General features: G+C 64.2%; 1 protein-coding gene across 2 annotated transcripts in view; it reads right to left on the bottom strand.

The window, feature by feature from the left end:
• ULK1 (unc-51 like autophagy activating kinase 1) overlaps positions 1–10,301 on the bottom strand; it is a 20,075-nt gene extending 9,774 nt beyond the window's left edge. Inside the window, exons 1-8 of one of the 2 annotated variants that reach the window (XM_024739854.1) lie at positions 10,109–10,301; positions 9,987–10,028; positions 2,766–2,798; positions 2,433–2,469; positions 1,569–1,698; positions 1,412–1,485; positions 1,083–1,184; positions 30–88 (exon numbers count right to left, since the gene is read on the bottom strand). In XM_024739854.1, the coding sequence (XP_024595622.1) occupies positions 30–88; positions 1,083–1,184; positions 1,412–1,485; positions 1,569–1,698; positions 2,433–2,469; positions 2,766–2,798; positions 9,987–10,018 (467 nt within the window). In that variant the 5' untranslated portion in view covers positions 10,019–10,028; positions 10,109–10,301. Of the gene's footprint in view, positions 1–29; positions 89–1,082; positions 1,185–1,411; positions 1,486–1,568; positions 1,743–2,432; positions 2,470–2,765; positions 2,799–9,986; positions 10,029–10,108 lie in introns of both variants that reach the window. The other variant, XM_024739853.1, reaches the window with a different exon arrangement.
• Between the last annotated feature and the right edge of the window lie 656 nt (positions 10,302–10,957).

The raw sequence follows: 10,957 nt of genomic DNA, 5'->3' as shown, positions 1-10,957 counted from the left end.
TGTCTGTGTCTGGTGGGAGGGGCACTCACGGGGGGACCAGCGTCTTGTTCTTCTCATAGAAGAGGCGGAGGTCCTGGGGGCTGCTGGCCTGGAAGTGAGGGCCAGGGGGCCAGGTGTGAGTGTCCCTGCTGCTCTCAGCCACTAGCCGCTCAGAGCCTCTGTCACCCGAGAGGCCCCTGGTCCAGCACTGCCAGCCTGTCTGTCCAAACACTGAGCGCCCTCGCATGCTTCCAAGGAAGGGGGCCCCCTCCCCCCGCAGCCAGGCTGTGGAACCACGGGGACCACACAGGGGGGCCAGGGGGGCCCAGAGCAAGGATGCTGGCTGGGCCCCCTTCCCACCTGGTGCAGGTGCATCCTGGGTATCTGGTGTGACCGGTCACGTGCTTCTTAAAATTAAAATGTGGCCCGTGCACCCCACCCCAGCAAAGGGCCCCAGAACAAGCTCGCCCCCTAAGTGGGCCCCGCCCTCACGCCTGTTCACGTGTCACGCGCTCAGCACTGCTGTGTGCCAGGCACTGTTCAAGGCTCGGGGGGTACAGCCGAGAGCAAGACAGTCCCTGCCTTCCCAAGGCCAACACGGCAGCGGGGGACGGCCCTCCGCTAGTCGCCTGCTCACGTGCAGGAAACGGCAGGCAGGGAGGTGCGGGGAGCGGGGATGGGGGCAGCCTCGGTCACCGGGCAGGCAGAGGGCGCTTTGGAGCAAGCTGGCGGCAGTGGAGAGCTGCCGGGTCGGCCCACGAGGCCAGCACGGGACGCGAGGGCCTGCGGCACGGGCTCGGGGCCCTGGACCCTCTGGGGTCCACCACACGGCAGGCCACTGCCTTCCAAATGCAGGGTGTACCCCAGAGCTTGAGGTCCTCGTACCAATTTGGTGGGTCACGCCAGCCCTGGAATGGGCAGGAGGGAGGCCACGAAACTTGGTTCAGACACACATGTGGACACGCACAGGTACGCGCCAGAGCCAGTGGAGACTCCGGCCTCGGCCCTGAAGCGACTGCACGGTGGGGAGCTGGGCGGCCACGGCACTCCGGCAAGGGGAGGCTGCAGGGCTGAGCGCGCCACACCCTCTGCCGGGGCCTCACCTGGAAGGGCGCCTTCCCTGTCAGGCACTGGTACACGATGGTACCGATGCTCCACAGGTCCGCCTTCCCGTCGTAGTGCTGGGACATGATGACCTCGGGGGCCTGCGGGGGTACAGTGCGGTCGGCGCCACGCGAGAATGGACGCCGAGCCTGCGCTGAGCGAAGTGCGGCTCCAGCCAGGCGCCAGCCAATCGTAACACACGCCAGCCGAGTGCCACAGACGTGGCGGGAAACGGTACAGCCATGACAGCTGCCACCCAGAGTGAGGCCACAGGATGGACACGGGAGGGAACCCCACCGCGGACCCCCCTTCCAACAGGCCCACCTACCATGTACATGGGGGAGCCGCAGAGCGTGGCCGCCATCATGTCGCTCTGCAGGTACCGGGCAAAGCCGAAGTCGGCTGCGGGCGAGGAGAGGCGTGAGAGGGGTGGCCGCGGCCCCCGGGCCTCCGCCGGCCTCCCCGGGTCCCGGCCGCCACCTCACCGATCTTGACCCGGATGTTGCTGGGGGTGGCACGGCGCCCACCAGGGTTGGACAGCAGGAGGTTCTGGGGCTTCAGGTCCCGGTGGATGATGCCCTTGCTGTGCAGTAGCCGCACGGCACCGGCGATCTGCTGCAGGAAGAGCCGGATGGTGTCCTCGCTCAGCGTCCGCATGGCTGAGGGGAGACGGGCTCCGTGGGGCGCAGCTCGCCCGGGCGCCCCAGGCCGGCGGCCTCCCGCCCCACATGGCTCCCGCGCCCCTCCCTGCGGCCTCCAGGCCCGTCGGCCACGCCGTCTGACCCTGAGCTGCCCCGTGTCCGCTCCCAGCCTGCGAGCCCCGCGCTGCTGCCCAGCACACCCCGCCCCTTCTCAGCTGAGGGCCACTTCGCGGCAGCTCCCTCTACCCGCTGCCCAGGGCATGCACCACGGCCAGCGGCTGTGCGATGAGCCCCAGGCCCGGCCTCAACGGTGGTCCCCCAGCCGCGCCAGGACCCTGCGAAGGCCCGCCCCCCGTGGAGAGCCGGCCTCCACTGGGGCCCAGGACAGGTCTGGCCCCCGCAGAGCAGCCGACTGGCCACCGGGACCCTGCCGGGCACCACATCCACAGCGGGCCGCACGGGGCCCCGCTCAAGAGTGACCCTTGCAGACCACGTCTGCCCTGAGAAGCCATCCCTCGTGGTTCTGACGCAGCATGTGTCCCCAGCGGGGCTCCGCTCCCCCTTGCATCTTTCCCAGCAGGCGCCAGGGGGATGGGAGCCTCCGCCATCGCCATCAGGCCCAGGAAAGCTCGTTCAGGCCAGGCCACCTCTCAGAATGGGTCAGGGTGAGCCTCGGCGCAGCCCATCCCGCCGCAGGTGTCCACTCACTGTGCAGGTAGTCGGCCAGATCGCCGCCGTTACAATACTGCAAGAGACCAGCCACACGCCTCGGTCAGCGGCCAGGGCAGCCCCTCCCGCCGTGCCCGGGTCTCCCACCACCCTACCCCAGGGCGCCTGCTCCCTGGGCACTCGGTGCCCTGTCTCCAGCCTGGGCAGGCGTCCCCCGCAATCCGTGCTTGAGGAGGTCAATGGGGGTGCTCGCCGGTGAGGCGGCCCGAAGCCCACGGACATGAAAACAACTTCTCACCGCAAGGTGACAAGGGGCCTGAGAGCCGAGAGGGCCCAGCCTCCCCGTCCTCACAGCTGGCCTCCAGGACTCACCTCCATGACCAGGTAGACGGAATTGGCCATCTCCTGCAGGACACAGAAGAGGCAGTGAGAGGTGGGCAGCAGCACGCCCCGCCCCCCAGTCTGGCAGCCGTCTGGGAAGCCTGGCTTGGCCCCAGTGTGACCCGGGCACCCGGCACCTGCAGCTGCCCTCAACACACCGCCTGGGCTCAGGCGGGAGAGGCCATTGAGCGCGGACACTGGCTGGCCTGGCAGCCCTGGGGCCTGTCATGCCAGGGCTTAGCCAGTTCGTTAGTGGCCAGGAGATGAGGATGTCTGAGAGCCAAGTGGGCTTGAGTGACTGGAGAAGCGGCCAATCAGATCACTCCATCTGTCAAGTCTGGGGAAGGGGCTGAGGACCCAGGAGAGGTGTCAGGGGTGGAGCAAGGACCCCGCCTCCCAGGGGCAGCCCTCAGCAACCCAGGTCTCCATCAAGGTCAGGGTCAGCCCTGGCCCGGAGGTTCTGACAGGGCTCAGCTTGCTCTTCTATGAGTGGTGAGTCCTGGCCAAGTAGAAGCACTTAGTGGGGGACCCAGGCCCCCAAGAAGGGACACAGCGAGGGTGTGAGGGCCTTGACTCTCAGGCCACGGAAACTGCTCCTGGCTCTGGAATCAAAGATGCCAGCAACATTATAGGTTGGCGCCGCCAGCCCACTGCCGGCCAGCTTCCGGCTCAGCCCTTGGCCTCGGGTTGCCACCGGCATCCACAGCTCGGTCCACGACAGCAAGACTGAGGAGCCCGTTGCTCAGGCCAGCGCACAGACACCTTCCCGCACTTATGGCCCTGGCGTCCGTCTAGGAGGGGCCCCTGAGATCCCCAGGTCACGGATGAGGAAACCGAGCCCAGCGAAGCCAAGTCAACCAGGCAGGCGGGGTCCTAACCGCTCTGCTCTCCTGCAGACAGTCCCCTCCCCTTTCCCAGGCGGGGTCTTCCCTAACTGAGGGGCCCTGCCAGCCAGGAGCAAGTCCCCAAACCCCTTCAGCACCAGTACACTGCTGGGCCTTGGGGACCAGGAACAGCCCCTCTCCGCCGCCCAGCAGAATGCACCGAGTCCCCATTCCCCACCAGCACGCGGCTCACGGGCAGCTCCAGCTTCTAACCCCCACGGGGCAAGGGGGCAAGTGCGTGAGCTGGCCCCGGAGCTCTCAAGGCATGGGGGGAGCCCCGAGGGAAGCCTGGGTGGGAGGAGGGAGGTGGCTGCAGGAGGGACATTTCTCAGCGGCCTTTGGGGGAGGGCACCCGAGGCCCAGACAGACTTGATCCCCAGCAGCGGGCCACCACCCCGACCTGGCAGGACAGAGGACCCCTGATCAGTCACCCTACCCCCAGGAGGTTGGGCCTGGGCTCAGACCCACACCAGCAGAACACAAAGCCACTGGGTGACACCCCAGGTGTAAATGTCAGCCCCCTGAAACAAGAGAAGACCCCTACGGGACTGCCCTGGTGGCGCAGTGGTTGAGAATCCACTTGCCAATGCAGGGGACACGGGTTCAAGCCCTGGTCCGGAAAGATCCCACATGCCACGGAGCCAACTGAGCCCGTGTGCCACAACTACTGAGCCCACGCGCCACAGCTACCGAAGCCTGCACGCCTAGAGCCCGTGCTCCGCAACAAGAGAAGCCACCACAGTGAGAAGCCCGCGTGCGGCAATGAAGACCCAACGCAGCCAAAAAAAAGTAAATAAAAAAGATACATTTATATCCAAAACAAAAGAGAAGCCCCCATGCCTCCAGAGTTCCCCCAACAGAGGGGCTGTGGGTCCAGGACAGGGACGCTCCGGGGAGCAGGGCTGAGAGGCGGACACTGAAAGCTCCGGGGGCTGGCTGGGCCGCGTGCCCCACCCTGCTTCCCCAGGCCCTCACTCAGCGGCGTGTCCGGCAGGGACGCAGAAGCCTTCCCAAGTGCCCAGCCTCCCCCCCCAACCCAGGAGAGAGGCGGGAGCTGCCTCAGCCCAGCACGCAGGCCCCGCCCTCCCAGGCCAGCTGTGGGGAGAGATAATGCAGGGAGAAAGTCCCTGGTCACGCCGCACCCACGACTGCGACCAACCCCAGCGGGGCTGGCAATGGGGACAGAGGGGTACCAGGAGGAGGGAGATCCCAACAGAGGGAGGCTCTGAGAGCCGGCGGCTCCCGGGCAGAGGGGCCAGAGATGAGGACCCAGAACTAACCCAGGAGATAGAACAGCCACTCCCCGTGACACCCAGGCCACCTGTTCCCTCACCTGCCGTCACCCTGACCACGGCCACCTCTGGGGACATGCTTAACAGGCTCCCGAATTCACCCGCCGGGAGCAGCCTTGTCTTGAGTGGCCCAGAAGTGCCACACCGCTAGAGAGGGGCAGTGCAGGGCGGGGCCCAGGCACCCCCAGCTCTTGGCTGTCCTCCCGACAGGACCCCTGCTCCCCAGGAAAGCCTCCGATCACCCACCGAGCCAGGACGGGCAGGGGCTGGATGACAAGGACAGGAGACAGATGCAGCATCCATGTCCCCCGAGGGTCCCCGAGCAGTCACCCAGGGCTGGCAGAACCGTGGCCGGATGGGACAAGGGGCCTGCCAGCTGGGAGGGGAGTCCCCTGTACCGCCTGCTCCCCGAGTCCCGCGCAGCCTGGACCCCACAACCTCCCGCCCCAGAAAGGAGGTGCCTGTGCATCAGGGACGGCATACTGCCCTCTGCGCCCAGGAACCCATGGGACCCCCGCACAGGACCCCGAAACCCACTCCAGCTGGGGTGCTTCCAAACACCAGGCCAGACGCCCTCCCTCCCGCGGGGCCACCCCACGGGGCCCGCCGCCCACTGGCTCAGGGCTCCTAGCCCTCCCCGCTGCCTGACACCCTGGACCCCCGAGACCTCCCTGAAGCCTTCCTGGTGCCCCCCGGGCCTCGGCGAGCCCTCAGTGAGCAAAGACCAGGGGCCCTGGGGCCCCTCTCCTCCCCCGATCTCTGTCCCTTCACCCCGTGGGTCACCCAGCAGAGACCAAGCGTGTTGCCCGCAGGCCCTACTGTGCACGGAGCCCAGAGGTTCAGGGCCTGAGGGGGAGAGCACAGCAGGGCTGGGCCGGGGGAGTCGTGCCCACCTCCCCTCACCACGTGGGATTCGGGCCCGCAGAGGCCCGGCCTCGGGGTCCCCCACTGCCCTGGCTTCAGAAGGTCCCTTCCCCGCCCGCAGCATCAGCTTGTGAGGCGCCAGCCCCATGGGCCGGCACGAGCCTCGGCCACGCCTGCAGCGCCCACCGGGCCTCCAGCCTGCAGGGAGCACAGCGGGGCCACCCCATCCCACCAGTCTCCCCGCGCAACCTGAGGAGCGGGCAGGTCCCATCGACGTCCCAGCCGACTTAAGGGGAGGAAACGGGCACAGAGAGGTCCCGTGATTCTGCCTGGCATCCGGGCACCGGAGTCCTGGCCGCTCCACCGTGAACGCGGCCCCCACGGAAGGGGGCCGTGAACCCTGACCTGCACACCTCAAGCGGACAGGCGAAGCCCTGAAGGCGGGATGAAGCGGCGCCCTCTCCGTCTCTCAGTGGCGCGCCCACAGGCCCTGGGGACTGGGCTGGCCCGGGTGTCGGGGCCAGGTGCCCCAAGCAGCCTGGCACGGGTGCCCGGGCCCGCGGGAAGCCGCCCTGCCTCCACAGGGTGCTAAGGTGCTTTGCTTAAGAGGATCCCAGCTCCCGGGCTCGGCCGAGCCTGCTCTGTCTGGTGATCCTGGGCTGGGCCTGGTGGGCTGGTGGGCAGGTGGGCGGGCGGGCACTGGCCTAGTTAACCCCTTGGAGTGGGCCGCCCTGGCTCCAGAAGGAGGCAAAAGCCACAGCCAGGGCCGGAGCACAGCCGCCCATGGGAGCCGCGGCACTCCCCGCCCCCAGGCTGGGCTCTCCTGGACAGCGCCCAGACGGGAAGGGATGCCCAGCCCCACCCTGAGGAGGAAGCCCACCCTTCCTCAGGGAGCCTCCTTCAGCTTCCATTGTGTGCCTGTGGCTCCCGGGGGCTGGGGAGCCGGGGGGAGGCCAGCTGCCCTCTCCAGCCCCCTTCTTCCCACACACCGGGCCTGCCCCTGACTCGGGAGAAGCAGGGGACACTTCCAGAATGGAAAACACAGAATCGACGTGTCCCTGCCCAGACCCACCAAGCCCGCCTGGGTCACGAAAAAGCAAGGCCAAAGGTTGGCACTGTCCTGAATGACCCCACAGCGAGGCAGACCTCTCCCCTTGACTGAGGTGTCCACCCACCCAAAGTCACTATGGGTGGCTCTGTCAGCCAGGCCGGGAAGTGAGTCACCCAGCTGTGGGAACCGGCTGGACGGCGTGCTGGTCTCAGGAAGGCCCCCGTCCCAGGGCGCACGCTGGGCAGGGATGTCCCCTGACCCCTGTGATGGCCACTCTCCCCAGAAAGAGCACACCCAACCACAGCCCAGCAGGCGAGGGCAAGACCCAGAGCCAGCCGTCTGCCCCTCAAAGAAAGGAAAGGCCAGGGGCTCCCGCTGCCTGCCCACATGTCTGTGGGCCACAGAGCAGAGCACCACCCCAGAGGCCTCCCCCACGCACGCACAGCAGCCTGACAACAGTCACTATTCCGTATGGCCACGAAACAAAACCACCTCAACATACAAGAAGCAACCTGAGGAGGAATATTTGCAACCTATCACGGAACAGCTTTCCTTAATATATAAAGAGTTCTCACCAACCAATATTTATATAGCACTTACTAATTAACAAGTACAGATCTAAACACTTAACATACATAGACTCAAGCTGTCATCACAACCACCGTACGACATAGATGTGCTGTTATCATCTCCCATTTTCTGGGTAACACTGAGGCACCAGGAGGCTGAGTAACCTGCCCAAGGTCACACAGGTAAGTAAATGGGTGAGTTGGGCTCAGAAAGGCAGTAGGGCGCAGGGCCCATGCTGTTAACCACAGTGCCGTCCAACCTCGGTAATCACAAGACCCACAGGAGCACATCCCTGGGTAGGAGGCATTCCTGGTGTTCAAAGAGAGATGCTGAGCCTCCCCCCAAAGTGAAAAACAGAACCATAAAAGATGTCATTTTCCACCTCTCAGGCAGGCCAAGATGAAAGTCTGATAACCGACCTCCTGGCAAGGATGTGGGGAGACAGGCGCTCCTGCCAGCAGCACTGCTGTGTGCACGGTCCATCCTCTATGGACCACGATCTGGCAACTGTTCCAAACTAAAATACACATCCTCTTATTTCTAGGAATCCACCCTGTAGACACACAGTCATGGCAAAGGTGAATCCAGGAGAGTCACCACCACACTGCTGACATGTCAGAATCCCAGAATAACCCCATGTCCCACCAGTGGGGGACTGGTGAGGTCAACTGTGGAATATAGGGCCACGGAACACCACACAGCTGCAAATAACACCACAGTCACGGTCGTAGCAACGCCAGCACACACAGTGCTTACTAGGACCAGTTTCAACCAAACAACTCCAGACTCTCTGTTTTACAGAGAAAGACATGGACGCACAGACGGATTAAGACACTTGTTCCAGGACACACAGCTCGTTTAAGTGGCAGAGCCAGGACTGGAACTAGGTCACCTAGCTTCAGAGTCTGGACTCTGAACCTTGCAGAAAGAATGGGGGATAATTTTCTTGGGAGGAGAGGGGTGTCACTTCTCACATATGGATTGAGTTAATGTGGAGTGACACAGACCTTCTCAAAGACACACACTTAAGTGAAAAATGCCACAGTAGAACTGTAGATGGTGTGGCAGCAAAGAGGTACGTGAGGATGTGTCACTGTCCCCAGAGAGACCCTCTGGGGGAGACGGGGCTCATTGGGCCAGGGATGGTAGAGTCACCTTTTTCCACGTCCCTTTTGTACTGTTTCTTCATTTTTTTTTTTTAAGCCAAATCATTAACTGTTTTTAAAAGCCATGATTTCCTGGGCCCCATGTGTGTCTCAGACAAGTGTCTAAGGACATGGGGAGCCACCCCACACCCCAAAGGCTGAGAGCACAGGGCCCCCGCGGGGGGGGGCCTGCAAGGGAGAGGCTGGCTGGCCTCTAAGCACTTCCTCTGCACAAGGGAAGCCACAGCACTGCAAGCCCTGGAGGAAGTGGCACTGCCCACAACCAGGTGTGTGGCCCAGCCAGGATGGGAAGGAGGGCGTGCAGAGGCGGGGGCAGGGGACAGGGAAGGGTGGGAGAGGAGGAGGGGGAAGGGGGCCGCCCTCTTGGCCCCAGAACACAGCTTCCAGGCACTTCCTGTCGCTGTCACCTTGGACCTGGGCCCTCCCCAAGTCACCTCATGTCATGCCACAGCCCCCAAGGCCGCAGCCCCGCTCTGAAGGGGGAGGGAGAGGACAGGGAAGGAGGGAGGAGGCCACCAAAACACAGACAGCCAGGCTGGGAACTTCCCCTCAGCCAGGGGCTGGTCCCGTGGCCTCAGTAAACAGGTTTCAAAACCATTAGTCAGCTCTTTGGCCCTCAGATCTGCTGCCTCAGGTTCCTGGTCCCCAAACTGGGTCTCCAGGGTCCCAGACCTGGGCCGAGGCCGGGCCCCCCCCCACCGCCAGGCCGGGGGGCCCGGGGTCACTGGGGGAAACAGGCCGCGGTCCTCTGGGCCAGCTAGGCCTGAGATGGCCTCGTCACCCGGGCACCCGCCTCCCTCCTGCCCGGGTGGCTGGCCCCAGCTGCCGGCAAGAAGGGATCTCCCTTAGCCCCGCCCCTCCCCCAGTCTGACACAGGGAGACAGTGGCCAATGCCAGGCCGCTGGGGTAATGTCAACAAACAATCCGCTGGCCCAGACAGGTGGTCCAGGCCGGCAGGGCTGCCCTGAGCCTGCGCTGGGGACAGGACTCACCGTCGCGGCCGCTGGGCCAGACACCCCCGAGGGCCGCGCTGTAGCCAGACCTCCCTCGGTGGAGCTGCGCTGGCGCCCCTGGCACTCAGGTGGCAGCGGAAGGTGGGAGCTCTCCCAACACGCCCAGAGGAAACCCAGGCCCAAGAACTGGGCTGAGGGTGGGGTCTCCAAGGTCCCAGCGGGCCTCCGACGCCCATCCACACAGGGGGGTGCCCAGCTGCTTCCCCCAGTACGAGACGCTAGTCTAGAAGAGTCCACTCCTGGCCAGGGTCTCCAGCACTTGGCTGGACTGGGACTTAAGTCAGCGGGGCCTGAGGCTGTACTGGGGACAGTGGGGGCGGGGGCGGAGGGGAGAACAGCCCGTCCCCACCAAGACGGCGCCGGCAGCCTTACCTGGAAGTCATACAACGCCACGATGTTTTCATGTTTCAATTCCTAGGACAGAAACCCGGGTTTCCTGTGAGTGGAGCGCACTCGCCCATCACCCGCTCCCCCTGCTGCTGAGGCCAGCTCACCTTGAGGATCTTGATCTCCTTCCCCAGGAGAGTCTGCGACTTGGCCAGGTTCTTCTTGTTAATGCACTTGACAGCGACCTCCAGGTCGTGTTTCTGAAAACCAAGCGCGGGTGTCCCTCAGGGGCGGGGAACCCGGGAACGCCTTGAAGGCCTTGCCCAAGCCAAGCGCCCAGCAGGTCCCTGGAGATGAGGGGGTCAGGAGTGCATGTGAGGGGGACGTGGGGTCCCGGGGCTGTGGGGTGAGACGAGGGGCGCCCGGCTGTGTTCATGTGGGGTCCCCGGCAGGATGAGGGGGCCTCTGGGGTGTTTCTCCCTCCAACCAGTTCTCCTGCTGCAGCCTTACACTACGTCTCTTGTCTGCGCATCTGGGGGGCGCACATGTGCCATAGCCGCCATTAATACCTGGGACGTGGCCTGTGTACCCCAGGGCTGGAGATTGGATAGAATAAATTCTTAGAAAGGGAACGACTGCGTTGCAGGGTATGCATTTAAAATTGCGCTCGATAGTTACAAACTGTCCCCCAAACTGCACCAAACCCAAGAAATAGCCCACAAGTCCTAAGGTTAGGTAAATCCTGGTGCATCCTTTCTATGGAATAACACACAGCAGATTCTCAGAGGCAGAGACGCTCAGATAAAAAGTGCTCCAAGGGACTTCCCTGGTGGCGCAGTGGTTGAGAATCCGCCTGCCAATGCAGGGAACACGGATTCAAACCCTGGTCCCGGAAGATCCCATATGCGTCAGAGCAACTAAGCCCATGCACCACAACTACTGAGCCTGCACTCTAGAGCCCACGAGCCACAACTACTGAAGCCCACGCGCCTAGAGCCCATACTCTGCAACAAGAG

This window comes from Neophocaena asiaeorientalis, unplaced genomic scaffold (genome assembly GCF_003031525.2).
Source record: "Neophocaena asiaeorientalis asiaeorientalis breed wild unplaced genomic scaffold, Neophocaena_asiaeorientalis_V1.1 scaffold757, whole genome shotgun sequence".
Taxonomy (NCBI): domain Eukaryota; kingdom Metazoa; phylum Chordata; class Mammalia; order Artiodactyla; family Phocoenidae; genus Neophocaena; species Neophocaena asiaeorientalis.
Note: the sequence above shows the minus strand (reverse complement) of the source record. Positions and strands in the feature narration are given on the sequence as shown.